The 20688-nt window shown below is 41.7% G+C and overlaps 1 protein-coding gene across 1 annotated transcript in view; it reads left to right on the forward strand.

Moving 5' to 3' along the window:
- Positions 1-332: 332 nt before the first annotated feature.
- Positions 333-20688, forward strand: part of ano6 (anoctamin 6) — a 30637-nt gene continuing 10281 nt past the window's right edge. The window contains exons 1-10 of the mRNA XM_079552406.1: positions 333-581; positions 2774-2844; positions 5173-5301; positions 8557-8622; positions 11472-11759; positions 14112-14225; positions 14305-14420; positions 17423-17557; positions 18693-18798; positions 18885-18945. Coding sequence (XP_079408532.1) covers positions 497-581; positions 2774-2844; positions 5173-5301; positions 8557-8622; positions 11472-11759; positions 14112-14225; positions 14305-14420; positions 17423-17557; positions 18693-18798; positions 18885-18945 — 1171 coding nt within the window. The 5' untranslated portion in view covers positions 333-496. The remainder of the gene's footprint in view (positions 582-2773; positions 2845-5172; positions 5302-8556; positions 8623-11471; positions 11760-14111; positions 14226-14304; positions 14421-17422; positions 17558-18692; positions 18799-18884; positions 18946-20688) is intronic.

Below are 20688 nucleotides of genomic sequence, written 5' to 3' on the forward strand. Positions count from 1 at the left end.
ACAAGTTCGTTATACTGTTACAGATAATAAAAATAAAACATATTAGAGTTTAAAAAAAATATCTAAATAAATAAAAGGTCTAAAGGCCGATAATAGTAGTGATCTAATTCTACTACAGCTTCCATCTTTCATACATCAATAAGCCCATAACTTAACGGTCACTCAATTTTACAGTGTTGTATGTTGAAGTTTGGCCATGTAATGCATTCCGGTACGTTTTCGTAAGTTTTTTGACAATTTTATTCCAATGAATCAGATGACAATGCCGCCCCAGTGGGCGCGTCTCATCTGCGCTACAGTAACACCCCCTCCCTCTCTGTTGTGGACCCCACCCGCCGAGTTTCCATTCTCTCAAGTCATAACTTGACCAAAACTTTGCGACTGGATGGATGTTGAGACATAAAGAAAACAATGAACAAAGAATCCAGTCTAAGGCAGCTTTAAAAAATAGCCGAAGTGTTTTAGTCCGCGTGCGCTGGACTGCAAAGTTTGGGAAATGAACGGCAACGACGTGCTGGAGATGGACTCTGTGTCTGAGACGGACGGTGACACGGTGATTGGTATGATAGAAGAAGAAATCGGTGAGAAAAACAATTCTGTAACCTTTCACAATACTCTTGAGTGTTGTCTTTGCTGCTCCACCGTGGAGTAGGGTAATCCCCTGTTTATTTTAGCATTCTTGGTGCTGCTGTTGTTCCAAAGAACTGAAAACGCAGGGTTCGTGTTATGCCTTCTTGCTCTGGGACAGCCTATTGTCACTCTTCAAACACGACTCGAATGCCCTTAGTTATTTTTGATAAAGAGGATTTCGTATGGCCTATTGAAAAGTTGTCCTTACTTTGCTTCCACATCTGGTTGCATCATAATGGCAGGCTTTAAGGATATGCTAATAGGCATTCCTTGCCCAAATAGGATCTCATCTGTCTGTTGTAACCTGCATGTGCATAACCTCTATAGGCCTATCTGACTTATTGATAATATGGGCTGATGTATATCATCCTATAATAATTTGATAACAAAACCACAAAAGGTTGCAAAGGAAACCTGAAGCAGCAGCAGAGGTGCCCACTGGGTGTTCACTCTGAACCTCTGATTTTCATGCTGTTTGTTGCGATGAATAAGAATAACTGGTCATTTATGTGTGTTGACTCTATTAAACAAATACTTTAGAGAATAGCCTGTTTTATACACATGTAGGCTGGTCTGGCCTGATATCATCTCATTCATTCCTCTAGTCTGGCATGGCCTGCATTCCTGACAACTGTTCGACTGTGTCTCAGTAAAACTTCTTTGTGTTTTGAAGCAGATGTGAAAGCACATCCACACTGTAGGACTGTAAAATGTACAGCTGTCATCTCTCTCTTTCCGGGATGGGATAAAGGCCCAATGCTTAAAACACACTTGTGTCTTTCTTACAATGGGACAGTTTGTAGTGTACACTAAACTTCATTCATGCACGTGGTAACAGTTGCACCTTAGGGAGCTGACAGTCTGACCAAAATCCTGGCACATTCAACAATGAAGGAAAGAATCATGACCTGTATATTATACTTAGACAAAATGTATAAATCCTGTTGCCAGAATCAGAATCATTTGAAACGTATCCAGGACATTGATCTAATCATAAGAAATGGAGACAACGCAGACGCCTGTAACTATATTATGAAACACTGGCATGCTACTTGCCGTTCAAAGCGGAAGTGGAACTGTGTGGGTTGTGGTGAGGAGACAGCTTGGTTTTGCCAACTGACATACTTTTCAAATGCATCATTGTTCGGCATGATATCACACTTTTTAAAATCAAGTGCCATGTTTGATTTGTCTTACAGCCAAAAAGATCATTGCAATTTAGTAACTACTCCAAAAATATAATTGTTACCTTAAATGAACCTGAACTACAGTGAGAATTACCATAGCCTAAGGGACAGGCGTTTGGTATTTGTTACAAGAAAGCCAGATTTCCTTGAAATAATACAATACAAATAGCAAGGCTGTTTTTTTTAATGCCCTGGGTGTTACGAGGAACATTGTTTTGAAAACAACACGTGTCTTCACTTAGTGCCCTCCATGTTTTGTACTTTTATGGACAAAAGGGTGAGGATGTGTTGAAGACACTCAAGACATGCATGAAAACATCACACGGCCTCACCACCAGTGCGTTTAGTTTAATGGACAAATGCGGTTAGTAAAAGGAGATTGATGCGCAACAAATGGTTTGAGCAGTGAGCACAGAGTTAAACATTTATAGGCACAAAGAGCAAACAACAACACCGACTTAAGAAAACCAACAGAAAAACCACCAAGTGCAATACATTGATACATTTGGTTAAAAAAAGACAGTTGTAAAATGACAAAACTAAGTGCATCGGTGGAGCGATACACTGGCAACATGGTGGTGCAGCTGTTAACACTTATGCCTCACAGCAAGAAGGCCCGGGTTTGATTCCCACCTGTGTGGACTCTGCCTGTTCTCCCCGTGTCCACGTTAGTATCTCTGGGTACTGCGGTTTCCCCTACCACTAAAACATGTACAATAGGGATTAATGATGCGTGTGAATGAATGGTGGTGGTCAGAGGGTGCTGTCGTGCTTCTGTCAGTCTCCCCCAGAGGAAACTGAAGATACACATGTAGCTTATCACCACCGAGTGTGGAGTGAATGTAAAATTGTCCCATTGTTACAAAGCGCTTTGTGACCATTTCTGTTAAATCCGCTGTACAAATAAAGTCCTTTCCTGTATTTAATAACGTATGTAATGCTTTCTTTTTTTGTAGTTTACCCAGAGGAGTTCTTACCGACATATCACAGTATTGAAGCAGGAGACAAAGTGGTCAAAGCGATAGAGGTGAGTCTGGAAAGAAAATGAAATTAAGGTTTGTTTCATTGTTAATTTAGTTTTAGTCTTTTGAAATGTATTTCAACTTTAGTCAAGATTTAGTCAAACAAATTGCTTGAATTTTAGTCTAGTTTTGTTTATCATATTTAATCAAGGTCCTCTGCTTTACGGAGCTTCTCCCACATGAACAAAGCTCAGACTTGTTAAATGATTTGATGCTCTGTTATTGGAAGTTTGGATCATTTGATTTTCTTCTTTAAATTTTTGTTTCGTCTTATTTTAGTGAACAATAAGTTAATTTTAGTCCCAGTTTTAGTTTTAGTCCAATTTTAATCAGCAAAATGCTAACTTTGAAATTATAACAAGATATTTTTGTTGTTGAAATTAACATTGGTTTGTTTATTACATGCAAGTTACTACATGAAATGGCTGCAAGTTAGTTTGAAATGTAGCCAGATTTTGACACATTTGATTCAATATTTTTAGGGACTCGATGCAAGTTGGTCATTTTACACTCACTACTGCCACCTCAGGTCTTACGCGTAACTGCAGTTTCCAAATTAAGCTCGTACATGACAGCACTTCAGACCCGAATTAACACCTTTCTGAGTGACAGTGCAGGATTTTAGAGGCAGTTGTGGTGAACAGGTCTGGGCTCATTCTACACATTAGGACATGGCTGGAACATGTAGGGGGACGAAAATATATAATTATAACATTTTTAAACTCCCTTTAAAGCAGAGTGTTTGGAACTGCTTGGAACGGTTGTCATTTCTATTGCTCAAAACAAAATAAAGAATGAGCCCCTCCCAACGGGCTCATAAACCTCATCTTTTAATGCACTTTACAGCATAGGAACATCATCTATAAAATCAGCTGTTTGGGCAGCTGGGTGAAGGTATGTTGATGGGGAGCAACTGCCGTCTAAACTGGCCCGCTCTACACCCGGCTTTTAAAAGCACCACTCGACGTAGGGGTTACATCAGGGGAAGGCAAGTTTGTGTCATGGAGGGCCAATTTTCTTCATTTCCAAAACGCCAAGGGCCGAAACTCACAACTGTAGCCCAAAGTAAAGCACCTTTTTTCTACAAATATAAGTTTTACACATAATATATGACCTAATGCGGTGTTTTGCTGGGAAATGTGAAAATATAGACAGTATTCTTCAAACTTTAGAGTCCTTGTCACGTATTTGGTCTCTGATTTATGAATAAATGTTTCTTCAAAATTCTCTTGGGGGCCAAAGGTTTTATGCTGGAGGGCTGAATTTGCCTACGTTGCCTACCCATGGGTTACATCATACACTGTACATAATAAAATATATATTAATATTATTGTTTTCATTGCCAATCAACACATTTAGTAATAAATGGGGTTTTAGATCACCCTCTATGTGTAAAACTATATTACACTGTAAAGACTAATAGTTTTTCTTACTTGAGAAAAACAGACTTAGTAGAGTTACTCTCTACATCCAAAACCATGAATGAAAGCAAGTTGAATAACATAGTTTTTGTATGTAGTTCATTTTTAAAACAATGTATTAGGTATGGGATCGGGACTCGGTATAGGGCAATTCTCAAAATCAAACAACTCGAGGGCAAAAAAACCTGATCGGGACATCCCTAATTAATAATAATAATACAATAAAAATGCACATAGATTAATATTGTGTTGAGCATTGTAATGACAATTGGAGAAACAAGAACATGGAGTATAGTATATGTATATTAATGTGAGTATGGGTGATATTTGGCATTGGTAAACATCTGAAAGAAATATATCAATGGCTTTGTTACTTGCTTTGTAGGGATCTTACAGGAAACAAGACTGTTCTTGTAATAGTGTTTCGTTCTGTTAATATGTGAACAGTTCAAACAGTGGTTCTGAGTTTGGTTTGCGTTAATAAGTTGTTCTGAACAAGTTCTTCATCTTTTTTTTTTGCTATTGTTCCTTGTTGTTTTGTTCCCTTTTACATTGATTGTACTTTTGTGAAATGAAATGTTTAATCATATTGAGTTGGGGGAAGGCGCTTCCTGCTTCGGCTCACTCCTTTTGAACAAAATTTATGCTCAGATAAATAAATAACCTTCATTAGTGTTCAATATGGCTCTTTCGTTGCTTTGTTTACCATATGAGACGGGCCAGAGGATCGAGGGTAGGTGCCACAATGTTCGCTCCTCCCTTTTTTGAGTTCAGTCTGGACAAGGTCACGAATAAATCCGGACAGTTTGAACCCGGTGCTTGTGGTACATAATGTATGGAGCTATGGAGGAGGAGGAGTACGAGTTCCAGCCGGTGGATTTACCGGACGGTGATGATTGTTTTTGCTCCCAGGTCGAGTTTAATGGCAAAACAGACACGCTTTTCTTCAACGACGGTGCCCGGAGGATCGACTTCATCCTCGTGTATGAAGACGAGGACAAGAAAGAGTTTGAGAAGAGGCACACCTTCGCAAGACGCAAGGTACGGCATTTTTTTCCTCCCAATTTCTGCAGCGCTTGTTACAACATTCCAAGGCCTTGCCCACGGATCAGTAGTAAAGTCTTTGTATAAATTGTGATTGTTTTAATGAACCTTTTCTACCGTTGTTTACAATATTATGAATACTAATTTCCTTTTTATTTATGCTCAACTATGTTATATCTATTCAGAAGTAATGAGGCGTTACCATATTGAGCTGTATTATTTATTATGATCACAAAATGACATAGTGCACTGTGACCCAGCCTATATTAGCATTTGTATTAGGAGTTTCTTTGTGTACTTGACTCATTTGACAGTTTATTTGATCTGCATTTAAGTCTTATTTGATGTGAATTCTAAAGGACGGAAAATCTTTCAACCATAAATGAGCAGCTGGAATCATTGGACAAGATAGACCCAAACTAATGACTTGACGTGTGAATATACTGTAGAATATTTTAGCATGTTTTGTTGTTTTATGTCCTGTTTGCTAACCGTCCTGTGGTTTGGATTGCAGTAAATGTCATAGTGTTTTAACCTCGACTTGATGGATGCGGACAGACATGTTTGCATCATTGTGCGGTTGTTTCTCGTCCTAATTGTCGTGCGGTTGCTTGTCGTCCTAATTGTCGTGCACCGGAGATTTACAGTGTTTAATCTAGAAGGAGCAACATATCACAAAAAGGTTGTCTCATTCCGTCTTTGCGTTCATGAACATAACCTTAAGTCATTCATTTTAAACATTTGCTAGATTGTCAATGGCATATCCCAATATAATCTCTATAAACCACGTTAAGCCCATTGATGGGTGAAGAAAGCAGTGTTTTGCAGCAGGCACACCCTCAGGATACCACAGCTCCTCATCATTAGCTCTGGGTGGAGTTCAAGTCAGCAGGAATTAGCATTAGCATTAGTTTTATTTTATTTTATTTTATTTTATTTCACAATTTCGAACATACAATCAGGAAATTCAACTTCATCAAGCAATGCTACAGTGTGAAAATGGACGCCCAAAAAGGTACAAGCTTTTCACCAGGGGTCCGTAACCCACCACCCTGGGCAAAAATACTTAAAGGCACACTGCGCAACATTTTGGACTATACTGTTGCCTCAGTACAAAACATGACCAGGTCAACACAGAACATGCTATTTTTGCAGTGGTTGATCAAAAAATGGATTTGGATGGGAACCTAAACTATTTAAAGAGGGGGTATTATGCTTTTTTCAATCACATAGCACCAGTCTATATCACACTACAATGATGACCAAACCTTCTGTTGGTCTGTAAATGCAGTAAATTAGAATAACTGCCTTGTATAAAATTGCTCTTTCAAAATGGCTGTTGTGAATGTCTTGAAATAGGCCTCTGTCTCTTTAAGAACCTCTGACCCTTTCCGACACGCCCCCTCCACACGCTGTCTGTGGCATCAGTGGGGAGGGGGTTCTGCTGAGGAGCAGTGGTTGGTTACTCGGCTGGTGACGAAAGCTCGGAGGCGTCTCCAGGAGGTGGGGGCGTTCCTAGGAGGACTCAGGCAAACCTATCCCTAAAATGGCCGCCATCAGAGTTTTTACAGATTACTCAACAATACGTGAATGTGCCAAGGCAACACTTCAGGCATGTTTTTAATGAGGGAATGACATAATAACATGATGTAAAGCTTGAAAAAGTCCATTTTACATAATACCCCCCCCCCTTTAAATCTCAAATTGTGCTGGTTTTAGTCCACATCACCATGGAGATGAACTGGAGACGTTCCCACTCCCGGTAAAGTTACAGTCAGGTCTTAGTAGAGCTGAGCCGCTCACAGCAAAAGCACATGTTTGTTTGTACATTTATGAGGTATTTTTCAATTATGAAATATCTCATCAAATAAATGCTTGTATTTCAATTTTATTTACTGAGTAAAATTCTACGCGGTGTGGTTACAATATCAGCACAAAACAGGTGGCATGTCGACAATACACAATATTCATTCGTTTATGTTTACATATATACATACACTTTTTTGTTACTTTTTGCCTTCATATTACAAGCAATATGTCATCCTACCAAAGTATCAGCGGGGCGGTGCAGTGTGGGCTTTTTTGACAGTCCAACTTATTTTATTCTTTTTAAATCAGTACTGAAAAATAAATTTTAAATAGAATACATTGCATTTGTTAACTAGTCTGGTCCTACACTGCAAAAAGTAATTAACTAGATTAGTATAAACATCTCAATTTGAGCATAATAATCCAAATTTTAGTTGTTTTGACTAAATTGGGTATTTGTCCTAGATTATTTCACTTGTTCTGAGATGTTTCTGACTTGTTTCAATACATTTCGTCCTTTTTTCAGGTAATTTTCTTTTACCAATGGGGTAAGAAAATTGGTCTTATCTCATTGGCAATTTTACTTTCTTATTTCAAGCGAGATTTACCTTAGAACCAGTCTGACATGTCCTCAAACAAGCAAAGTAAACTGGGTCCGATCAGGAAAAATGTCTAAATTAGCAAAAACCGCTCTAAACAAGATATATTTCCTCAATTCAAGTCATTTAAGACAATGCTTGATATTTACTTTTTGCAGTGTAGTTACCATCCAAACAATTAAACAATCGCGTTACCTTGTATCAGTGTAATACCTTGTGCCTCAGAAATGTTTCCATGCACAGAGAGAAACCAGTGGGACCCTGGGAGTCCAAGCCGCAAACCAGAAGCATCTTTAGTCTCCTTTTAAATATAGTAAAAGGAGATTGTAGGAGATTGTTTTAAGTCGTCTTCCAGCTCACAGGTTTGGACCACTGTGGCATGTGCTGAAACTAGTACATTTTAATTTCCTGTATTTCCCTTTTAACAGCAACTTGTTCCTAGTTTATTAAATGCAATGCAAGTGGCTACATAACAAACGTGCTTGTGCCGCTATCAATGATGAAAACCGGTTTTGTGAGCCGCTCACTTCGCACCCTTGCTTATGTACACTGTAAATAACTACTCTTTCCCCCGTGCTGCATGTTTGGATTTGTACGGTATTGCATCAATGCTCCTGGGAACCACGCAGTGAATTCCAAAAAGAAAATGCACCACGCACACACACATTACACATTGTTCTTTGCAGAGGGAATATACGTGTAGGCCAGGGTTTAATACATGTGATTTTGACCAGTTGTGACATACAGTACAATATTAATATTTACAGTATAAATAACAGAGGATGAACCGACATGCATTGAAAATTTGAGATTAAATATTTGCATCTTTTTTTGTTGCCTTTAGAGACGGAGGGAGTATTTTGAAGCCAGCCTGATGAAGATGGGCTTAGAGCTGGAGGCCACGCGCTCGGTGAGTGAACAGTGGGCTGTATTAATAATGATGATAATGGCTTACAATTGTATTACGTATTGGTAATACGAGCCTGTACAAGATTCTCAAAGTGCCGGAGTACCTGGAGGACACCTACGCAGACACAGGGAGAACATGCATAGTTTGCAAACAAACACACAGAAAGACAGAAAGGCCCCCTCCGGTCGGGGATCAAACCCGGACCTTTTTGCTGTGAAGCACGAGCGCTAACCACTGTGCCACCGTGGCACTGGCAAACATGTAAAAAAACATTAATGTTTCGACTATTGTTTAGTTTAGTTTAGTTTAGTTTATTTGAGCAACATATACATACAGGTATAGCATACATATATTTTACAGAAATTATTCACATCATAAGAAGTCTTAGTGCTGCTCAAAGGGAGTAAGAAGACGTTAGTAATAACTTATAAGGCCCTACCCCTCCTTTCTATAGACTTACACAACTTAAACTACAGCTCACGGCAAATCATTTTCTAATGTATATTTAGGCTTTAACCATGAGATCTACGAGGCAATTCCAGTCTGTGGAATTACCTTGGTAGCAAATTATATCAACAAACAGCTCCTTTTAGCAATCCCAAAACAGTAAAGTAACTTAGTTCATACCATTCGTGTGTGCACTTGCATAAGGTTGAAGGTGCACATTCTGTACATCACATAGTTAGTCCAAATTCATCACATACTTCTCATAATCGGATCAAAATAACAAAAAACAACTCATAGTTCAGGAACAGATGATTCATTTACAAGAGTTTATTATTGTAAATTGTACTATGGTTGAATACATTTTTAAATCCTCTTTTAATGTGTTCCAGAGGTCAACTCCACTTTGTGTTATAGACGTACTTTTCTGTGTTGTGCGGGAATATAAAAAAAAATAATCATTTTCCTTCTTAACCCCCATCACGATCTGAAAACATCATTTAAATGTTTGCAGGGAGTAAACCGTTTAAATGAAACATCTGTATTGCTTTTATACGTGTAGGTACGCAGTAGGTCAGGTAAGGTTGTATAAGAGAACTGTACATGATATGCAGTGATCAAAGAAATGTCTCTGCCCTTTAAAGACATTTTGGTTCTAATCTTAGCAATATAGATTTTCCAGCTTAACTTGTGATCAAGAGTTACTCCCAGAAAGGTGTGTTCAGAGACTCTTTCAATGAAATTATCATCATTTTTAGTTGGATCTCCGCTTCTATGCGTTGATTTGTGAACATTTTGTTTTTAATACATTCAGTGATTATTTATTTTTGTGGAACCAGTCCTTTAGCTTTGACAATTCTTGTGTAACTTCGATCACAAGTTGTTGCAAGTTTGTGGCAGACGCTGGTAATGTTGTGTCGTCGGCAAAGACAAAGATAAAGGATAAACCTAAATCTCTCGGAGACCAAGCACACATCATGAATATACAATAAAAAAAGTATACAGACTATACAGAGTTTAAAATGTTAAAATGATGTAATTTCCTCCCCCTACATGTTTCAACAATGTCCTAATGTGTAGAATGAGCTCAGACCTGTTCACCACAACTACCTCAAAAATCCTGCACTGTCACTCAAAAAGGTCTTAATTTGGGTCCGAAGTGCCATCATGCACGAGATTAAAGGGATATTTCAGGATTTTTGACATAGGGCCTCATTTCCTAGTTATCCAGAGTGTTGCTGATTTCTGGAAATGTTATTTTTTGTAATTCCTGCAGTTCTTATATTTGAAGAGTTACGTGGCGCTAGGCTAGTGCAAGGCTAGCGCATTTCTATGGCATCAGCGAGCCTTAAAAACAGTATTAAAAACAGTCTGACCCGCTCCACAGAGCACCTGAGGCAAATCACTGATAACGTCAGACTAACCATATAAATGTCTGTGTCTATAGAATATTTTTTGTAATATAACTGACCTTGCATCACATGAATGATCGCATTTTGAGGGACTATTTTCTAGCAGATCACTCCGCCTTAACTTACACCAGTGGTTCTCAACTACATAATTCTTAAAAAACAAAGAAAAAAACAAATGGCTGAAATAAAATTCATCAAACTATGATCAAATAATGGCACTCTGGTAAAGCAGCAAACACATGCTACAATAAAACATTTGATTATTTGTTAATGAAAATATGTGTATTTTATCTAAATGATCTGGCGACCCCCCAAATTTGTCTCGCGACCCCCTTGGGGGTCCCGACCCCCAGGTTGAGAACCACTGACTTATACAACCATGAAGCTGATGCTGCTCAAACGTATTTTAAATGCAAAATGGTTCAAATGACTCTATCGACACAGATATTTATATGGTTAGTCTGGCGTTATAAGTGATTTGCCTCAGGTGCTCTGTGGAGCGGGTCAGACTGTTTTTAATGCAGGCTAGCTGATACCATAGAAATGTGCTAGCCTTGCACTAGCCTAGTGCCACGAAACTCTTCAAACATAAGAACTGCATGAATTACAAAAAAAAATATCTCCAGAAATCAGCAACGCTCTGGATAACTAGGAAATGAGGCCCTATGTCAAAAATCCTGAAATATCCCTTTAATATAGAAGGTGCAGTTACACGTATGACCTGAGGTGGCAGTAGTGAGCATACAAATGGCCAACTTGCATGTAGTCCCTTTAAAATTAAGTATAGGGATGAAACCCTGTGGTTAATTGTCAAAATCCTTAAATACTAAATAATCTGTAATTGGACTATATAATGGAAATAGCAAAATCTGGACATTATAGTGTATTATGACGGAACATTGCACTTTCTTTTCCAGTAATAAGAACCTTATATTTTAATGTTTACCATCCACTTCAGACTTTTTACCTGAATGTTTTTTCCGTGTTGTGCAGGTGGTTGATGAGAAGCTGATGTTCGTCAAGGTGCACATGCCGTGGGACGTCCTGTGCACGTACGCCGAGGTCCTGCACATAAAGTTGCCCATCCAACCTAACGACCTGTCCTCACGCCCGTCGCTATGGAGATATTTGTCCTGCGTCACCAAACCCTTTTACCCGGACGAGAAGCTCATCCACAAAGAGACCGAGTACTTCACGGCTCCGTTCGAGAAAGACCGACTGGATTTTTTCTACATAAAAGACAGAGATATATTTTTCACCCCAGCCATGAGGAGTCGGATGGTACGATTTGAAACACTGATAACTTACTCGTAACAGAAGCCAAAATAGTATTTTTTCTTCATTCACACAGTTTGGAGTAATCCTTTTGTCTCTGATCCGCATTTCAGGGATTTAGTTTTTTCATACAGGGAACTAAAAACTGTCCTTCACATTTTTATAATCTGTAATCCATCATTGGGCCCGTTCTCAGCAGCTCATAGGAGGTCGTTTAACAAGTCAGGTACTAAATAGCAAGGTGGAAAATTGCATTTAACCTTTTTTGGGCATGTTGCACCAAATTCACCATTTGAAATTGGCGGCAGAACAGATTTGTGCTGCAAATCTGAGATGTAACTGAGAGAATGCAGCTCGGCTAAAAAACGCCCAAATGGCTTTGCTACTTATCCACCATTGCCACTCATTTTGCAAAAGGGAAAACAGGCAATGTTTTGGTGACAGCCTCAGTTTTCCAGCCAATGGTATAATTTGTTTTTCACTGTTTTATAATGAAGCTTTCTTACTACTAACTAAAAGCAGAAGTAGTAGTATTTTTTTTTGGTTTTGGTAGTTTTTTTGTTTTGTTTTTTTAATTTATATATTTGCGTGTTTCTTGACCCAAATCACATGGTTTTGTTTTTTTTCTCTTTTCCTCCCAATCCTTTTGGACACTTTTTGGATATGGAAATGCCTAGTTTTCTTTAGCTGTATTACGAACATCATTGTTATATTATATTTATGATTATTTATTCATGAAAAACATTGTTGGGGGTAACGTATTACAAAAGTTACAAGTTACAAAAATATATGACTTTTTTCAGTAACTAAGGAGTATCACATATTACTCAAACAAAAAACGGGAAAATATTAGTCATTACATTTCAAGTAGCTTCAATTAGGGCTGTGCAATTAATCGAAATTCGATTACAATTTCGATTATTACACTAAAAGGAATAAAAAATAAGCATAATTGGGGGGGAAAAAGCAGACTTTCATTATATCATGGCGCTGGGTTTATTTTCCCTTCCCATTTCACGTGCCACGGCTCATGCTTTTGCCTGACATAAAAACAAACAGCGCTGTGTGATGATGTCATCAGGCCGCGCTGCTCAGTTTACTTGTGCAGGTGTGAGGGCTGGCCAGCAGGGGGCAGGTGTGAAACAGAAACCTCTCCCTAATTGCGGCAAACTTTCATGACTGTTCAGAAAACAGAAAATATTCAGCATAGTTTTTTTCATTATTAAATATATAAATAAAATACATACTTTTTTTCAAAGGCAACAAATAATTGTTTGAATAATCGTGATTTCAATTATGACTAAAATAATCGTGATTGTTATTTTTTCATTAATCGAGCAGCCCTAGCTTGAATTACAAGTGCATTTAAATGTATGAATGAAAAAATGACACTCCCCCCAAATAAAATGCAGCAAATCAAGGGGACAATGATTTTCCCCTTTGATTTGGGGGCAAATCATTGTCCCCAAATCAAGGGGGACCTTGATTTGCAAAATCAAGTTGGAGGTTGGTAAATAACAGGGGTCTCCAACAGGGGGTCCGCGGGCCAAATCCGAGAGCATGTGCTTCATGAAGCGTGCATATTAGAGGAAGAACCTTTACTTCTGAAGTAAATTTACAAATTTTCATCGCGATGTTTCACGGCTCCCGGAGGCGTAGAAGGACCAGAGAGAGCCCGTTTGAAAGCTTGAAATCTCTAGTTTCCAACACCAAAGACACAAGTCTCTATCACTTTCTGTTCCGAAAATCGGCGATGTTGTAAGTGGCGGGAATTGCAGGGTTGCAGGTTCTAAAATGTGATGATGTCACCGGACCCAGCGGGGGCAGGAGCCAGTTTTTCCTATTAACAGCATTACACTTTCACAACTCGTAAGAAAATATATGAATTTAAAAAAACATCATTAATATCAGTCAGTGGGTCCATGATCTCTCTGTACAAGACCAAAAATGCCCTAAAAAAACACATATTTTTTCCTCTATATAATAGTATAGGCCTTTAGAACTCTGTGATGTCACCTGCAACCCAGCAATATGGGGTTCAAACATTAAAGCGGTCCGGACCTGTCTCCCCCCTCGTCTTATTCAGCCTAATAACATATTCGTCATTCGGGGTGTCTCGTGTGTTATCAGTGCAGTGAAATAACAAATCCACCCGCAGCTGAAACGATAGGATTAGGTTTTGGGCCTGTTCAGAGGGATGGTGAATATTTGGGTTAAAGGATGCTGAGACAGAGGAGAGTTATGGACAAAAAGCACACAAAAAAGTTTACATTAAAGGTTATATTTGCTTAGGTGACCCCCAGATAGTGAAAACCCCTGTGCATCATAAATGACTTACAGTATTTTTTATGTCATCAGGCGTATTATATTCTGAGCCGCGCGCCGTATGAGATTCGAGGGAACGTCAAGAAGTTTGGCATCACTAAGCTGCTGGACAGTGGTGTGTACAAGGGCGCTTACCCGCTTCATGATGTAAGTGACAGGTTTTCCCACACACAAAATAATTCCACATTCAGCTCATTTGTGTTCTTGTGTCGGTCTGTGTTTGTAGTCTAGGTTTAACGTACAATCTATTGAAAGTGATTGTCCCAACGAGAGATATCTTCTGTTTCAAGAATGGGCTCATCCCAAGAGCTTCTATAAGATGCAGCCGCTCGACTTAATAAGGTACTGTTAATTATTCTTTTGCCCAAATAGAAAAAGTGTGTATTTCCATTATAAGACAGGTTGTATTCATTTTGTGGCTAAAGTTTCTCTTGAAGTTCATTGTTTGTTCTTTCATTACTATTGTGACTTCAAGGTTACTGTGCTTTATCCATCCATCCATTTTCTTCCGCTTTATCCGGGGCCGGGTCGCGGGGGCAGCAGTCTCAGCAGAGATGCCCAAACTTCCCGATCCACACACACCTCCTCCAGCTGTTCTGGGGGGACCCCGAGGCGACACCAGGCCAGCTCGGAGACATAGTCCCACCACCGTGTCCTGGGCCTTCCACGAGGCCTTGTCCCACTAGGACATGCCTGGAACACCTCCCGCGGGAGGCGACCAGGAGGCATCCGAAACAGATGCCCGAGCCACCTCAGCTGGCTCCTTTCGACGTGAAGGAGCAGCGACTCTACTCTGAGCTCCTCCCGGGTAACTGAGCTCCTCACCCGATCTCGGAGGGTGCGCCCAGCCACCCTGCGAAGGAAACTCATTTCGGCCGCTTGTATTCGCGATCTTGTCCTTTCGGTCATTACCCAAATCTCATGACCATAGGTGAGGGTGGGAACGTAGATCGATCGGTAAATCGAGAGCTTTGCCCCCCGACTCAGCTCCCTCTTCACCACGACAGACCGATACAGCGACCGCATCACTGCTGACGCCGCACCGATCCGTCTATCGATCTCACGCTCCATCCGTCCCTCACTCGTGAACAAGACCCCGAGATACTTGAACTCCTCCACTTGAGGCAAGGACTCCCCACCGACCTGCAGAGGGGAAGCCACCTTTTTCCGGTGGAGAACCATGGCCTCGGATTTGGAGGTGCTGATCCTCATCCCGGCCGCTACACACTCGGCTGCAAACCGCCCCAGTGCGTGCTGAAGGTCCTGGTTCGTTGAAGCCATCAGAACAACATCGTCCGCAAACAGCAGAGATGAGACTCTGAGGCTCCCAAACCGGACACCCTCCGGCCCCTGGCTGCGCCTAGAAATTCTGTCCATAAAAGTAATGAACAGAACCGGTGACAAAGGGCAGCCCTGGCGGAGACCAACACGCACCGGGAACAGGTCTGACTTACTGCCGGCAATGCGAACCAAGCTCCTGCTGCGGTCATACAGGGAACGGACAGCCCTTAGCAGAGGGCCCCGGACCCCATACTCCCGGAGCACCCCCCACAGGGCACCACGAGGGACGCGGTCGAACGCTTTCTCCAGATCCACAAAACACATGTGGACTGGTTGGGCGAACTCCCACGAACCCTCGAGTACCCGATGAAGGGTATAGAGTTGGTCCAGTGTGCCACGACCAGGACGAAAACCGCATTGTTCCTCCTGGATCCGAGGTTCAACTATCGGCCGGATCCTCCTCTCCAGCACCCCGGAATAGACCTTACCGGGGAGGCTAAGGAGGGTGATTCCTCTGTAATTGGAACACACCCTCCGATCCCCCTTTTTAAAGAGAGGGACCACCACCCCGGTCTGCCAATCCAGAGGCACTGTCCCCGACCGCCACGCGATGTTGCAGAGACGTGTCAGCCAAGACAGTCCTACAACATCCAGAGACTTAAGGTACTCAGGGCGAATCTCATCCACCCCCGGAGCCTTGCCACCAAGGAGCTTTCTCACCACCTTGGTGACTTCAGCCCCGGTGATGGGCGAGCCCACCCCCGAGTCCTCAGCCTCTGCTTCCTCATTGGAAGACGTGACGACGGGATTGAGGAGGTCCTCGAAGTACTCCTTCCACCGCCCGACGACATCCCCAGTCGAGGTCAGCAGCCCCCCACCCGCACTGTACACAGTGTTGGTGAAGCACTGCTTCCCCCTCCTGAGGCGCCGGATGGTTTGCCAGAATCTCTTCGAGGCCGACCGATAGTCTTCCTCCATGGCCTCCCCGAACTCCTCCCAGACCCGAGTTTTTGCCTCCGCAACCGCACGAGCCGCAGCACGCTTGGCCTGCCGGTACCTCTCAGCTGCCTCAGGAGTCCCACAAGCCAACAAGGCCAGGTAGGACTCCTTCTTCAGCTTGACGGCATCCCTTACTTCCGGGCGCCACCACCGGGTTCGGGGATTGCCGCCGCGACAGGCACCAGAGACCTTACGGCCACAACTACGAGCAGCCGCATCGACAATGGAGGAGGAGAACAGAGTCCACTCTGACTCCATGTCCCCCGCCTCCCCCGGAATCTGGGTGAAGCTCTTCCGGAGGTGGGAGTTGAAGACCCCACTGACAGAGGGATCCACCAGACGTTCCCAGCAGACCCTCACAACACGCTTGGGCCTGCCAGGTCTGACCGGCTTCCTCCCCTGCCAGCGGATCCAGCTCACCACCAGGTGGTGATCGGTTGACAGCTCAGCCCCTCTCTTCACCCGAGTGTCCGAGACACGCGGCCGGAGGTCAGATGACACAACTACAAAGTCGATCATCGACCTCCTGCCTAGGGTGTCCTGGTGCCACGTGCACTTATGGACACCCTTGTGCTCGAACATGGTGTTCGTTATGGACAAACTGTGACTAGCACAGAAGTCCAACAACAGAACACCACTCGGGTTCAGATCGGGGAGGCCGTTCTTCCCAATCACCCCCTCCCAGGTCTCACTGTCGTTACCCACATGGGCGTTGAAGTCCCCCAGCAGAACAATGGAGTCCCCAGTCGGAGCACTATCTAGTACCCCTCCCAGGGACTCCAAGAAGGCCGGGTACTCTGCACCGATGTTGGGCCCGTAGGCCGAAACAACGGTGAGAGACCTGTCCCCGACCCGAAGGCGTAGGGACGCGACCCTCTCGTCCACCGGGGTGAACTCCAACACGTGGCGGCTGAGCTGGGGGGATATGAGCAAACCCACCCCAGCCCGCCGCCTCTCCCCGCGGGCAACTCCAGAAAAATCATGACTTCAAGGTTACTGTGCTTTATAGTCAGCAAAAACAGGATGCAGCAGTCTAAAATGGCCGGGCCTGTTCTGTCCCATAGGAAATATTATGGAGAGAAGATCGGCATTTACTTTGCCTGGCTGGGTTTCTACACGATCATGCTGGCCGTGGCTGCTGTTGTGGGACTGGGCTGTTTCATCTATGGGTTCAAGACCAAGGAAACCAGCACTTGGAGGTTTACACTTATTTCTATTACAAATGTAGTACTTGAAGCTAATATCGGAAAATAATGACCTTCTTAAAGGGGCGAGATGCAAGTTGGCCATTTTATACTCACTACTGCCACCTCAGGTCATACGTGTATCTGCAGCTTCTATATTAAGCTCTTGCATGACGGCACTTCGGACTCGAATTAACAACTTTTTGAGTGACAGTGCAGGATTTTAGAGGAAGTTGTACACATTAGGACATTGTTGGAACATGTAGGGGGAGGAAAATACTCTGTATAGTCCCTTTAAATAAGATGAATGACTTAACTTCTTTACTCCCACCTGAACCCAGCACATTTACGATAACGAGGATGAAAACGCAACAATAATGTGACAAAAAAGTGACGAAGACGTGATGAAAACACAACAAAAAAAGCGTCAAAAAGCGACAAAAAATTGACAAAAAAACGTGACGAAAAAGGGAAGAAAAAAGGACAAAAACACAACAAAAAAGGGACAAAAAAAGTCCGAAAACAAAACAAAAAACGGACAAAAAAGCCGCAATACGTGACATAAACGTCACAAAAACACGTCAGAAAAGCAATGAACAAAGCAATGAAACAGCAACAAAAACATGACAAAAAAGAGATGAAAACATGTCAAAAACGCTTCAAAAATGTGGCGACAACGTGATTACACTGTTGCTCTCCAGTTGAGAGGCTTTTAGATTTGGGTAAAGCCGAACTGCGGAAAATGCGCTTGGTTTAGACGGGGGGTAAGAGGTTAAAAGTGTTTGAATTAAGGTTTGCATTATCTTGAAATGAGATTGCCAGTGGAACGAGCTTCTGATATTTTCCTAACCTACTGTATATATTGGAGTGTGTTTATTTTCCCTTATTTTATTGATTTGTTTGATTTATTTTTATTATAATTTTCTAGGAACAAGTGTGAACAGTCAACATGTACCACATTACAACTTTTATAGCCAAGGCTAATCTGCAATGTCCGTCCCTTGAAGGGCTTTCAAATACACACAGAAAAATAACGCTTATTCCATTGGTATCTTTTCTCAAGATGGACCAAACCTACACAAAATCAGCATCTTGATATAAGCACTTGAGTTATTTAAGATGGTAAATTTTACATTGAACGTGTCTGTAGCAAAGAGGTGTGTGATCCTGAAATCGGAGGGCAGATGGTGATGTGCCCACAGTGCGACAAAGACTGTAAATTCTGGAGGCTGAACAGCACCTGCGAGGCCTCAAAAGTGAGTGTTGTAGTAAAATAACAACAGCTATTGTTGCCATTTGATTTTAAGTGGGCCATAATATAAACAACATTTTTCTCTTCCAGAAACTTTGTATATTTGACAATTTTGGAACGCTAGTATTTGCAGTCTTCATGTCAATTTGGGGTAAGTGTTTTTTGCTAAATGAATTAAGAGCTCAAATATGTTTTTATGTGGGCTTTATTAATACATTATGAGGTCATTTAAACCTTGTTTCATGTCAAAGGGACTAGATGGAAGTTGTCATTTTTCTCAGGTCTTACGTGTAACTGCAGTCCCTATATTAAAGGAATAGGCCGCTGTTTTTACATACTGATATATGTTCTTGCCTGAGCTTAGACGAGCTGATGCGTAACTGTCATGCAAATGTTGTTAGCATTTAGCCTCTTCCAGCATAGGAGTGCCAAACTGGGGTGAAGTTTGAAGCTACCAAGCTGTTCCACGTTTTCCCTATTTAAATACAGTTACGTGAGCCTTTACAAGATCCAAGTTTAGTTACACAAAATTAAACATGTAAATTTTCTAAGCGGATAAAAATGGGAACTATATTGTACGGCGTAATAATACCTTAGGAGCACTTCGACGTCTGCGCAGTAAAGAGATATTACTGTGCGGACGTCAAAGTTCTCCTATGTTATTATGCTTTATACCATGGTCTGGGTGAATACTCCATTCTGATTGGCTGGGTGCTAACAAGCGTGCATTATTTTCGTATAACCGCACACGTAGTCCGGTAGTTAAATCACTGGGATATCACTCCGCTGTGGGCATCGCCATAGCAACGCTTGACACAGCTGAATCAGATAAATGCATAATTAGTGACTGACAGGAACTTAATGAGATGGATTTTGTGGTAAATTTCAACGTTTTTGGCCAAAACAAAATGTTTGATAAATGGGAAGTAGAGGAGAGTGAGCAGCTAGGTTAGCTACTGTTAATAAAATATGAGCTTTCCATTTCTATTGAAACGGTTAAGGCACTATTCATAATTTTCAGACATACATAAAATGATCCAGCATTTAAGCATATTTGTCTGGATTAGTAAAGTCAAACATAAAGTTTCAGTTGGTGTGAGCGACTCCATCGCAGCTGTTTCCATAAACAGTTGAGCTAGCTAGCTAGCTTCAGGTTAAACAGCGTAAAAGTGAAATAACTCCTGCCCACGAGTGCCGCACATCGGTGTTTACTTCCACGGAAAAGTGCCGGGTTAGTCCTGCTGTGTTGTGATTCTGTGCTTATGTTGTGTCGTTGAGCCTGACTGAGATCCTCGTAATAGCTGCGGAGAATGACTCGCTCTGAAACAAGCCGTCAGTGACCGACTAATAACCCACACAAAATAGTCCCGGTGGTCTGGCATATTTAGTGAGTTTAGTAAATGAAAAAAACATTTATTATAAATGTTACGTTTGTGGGACCATGGTATAAGCCAGGGGTGTCCAAAGTGCGGCCCGCGGGCCAAATGTGGCCCTCCGAACAATTTTTGGTGGCCCTCGGGCTGTTTGCTGAATCGGTTCACATCATCAGAGATAGTCCTTTTTATTTAATATGTAATAATTCTACACAATTCTAACCTAAGAACTAGCATTTTATTGTGAGACAGAGCTGGCATTAAGGTTTTAAGCATAAATAAAGGCATGAATCACAATTTAAACCTCTGCTACTCGAAGGTTTCGTGGAACTAACCACCGACCCATGGCCCTTTACCCCGTGTACGCTCCAATATGTGGCCCCCCATGAAAAAAGTTTGGACACCCCTGGTATAAGCGGATTAAACAACGAGGAGCCGTGCATTAGACGGTTATAATGCACGGCTCCTCGTTGTTTAATCCTTACTTACAATATAGTACTATGGCACTATACCCATGCTGG

The sequence above is a fragment of the Gobius niger genome, assembly GCF_951799975.1.
Source record: "Gobius niger genome assembly, chromosome: 2".
Taxonomy (NCBI): domain Eukaryota; kingdom Metazoa; phylum Chordata; class Actinopteri; order Gobiiformes; family Gobiidae; genus Gobius; species Gobius niger.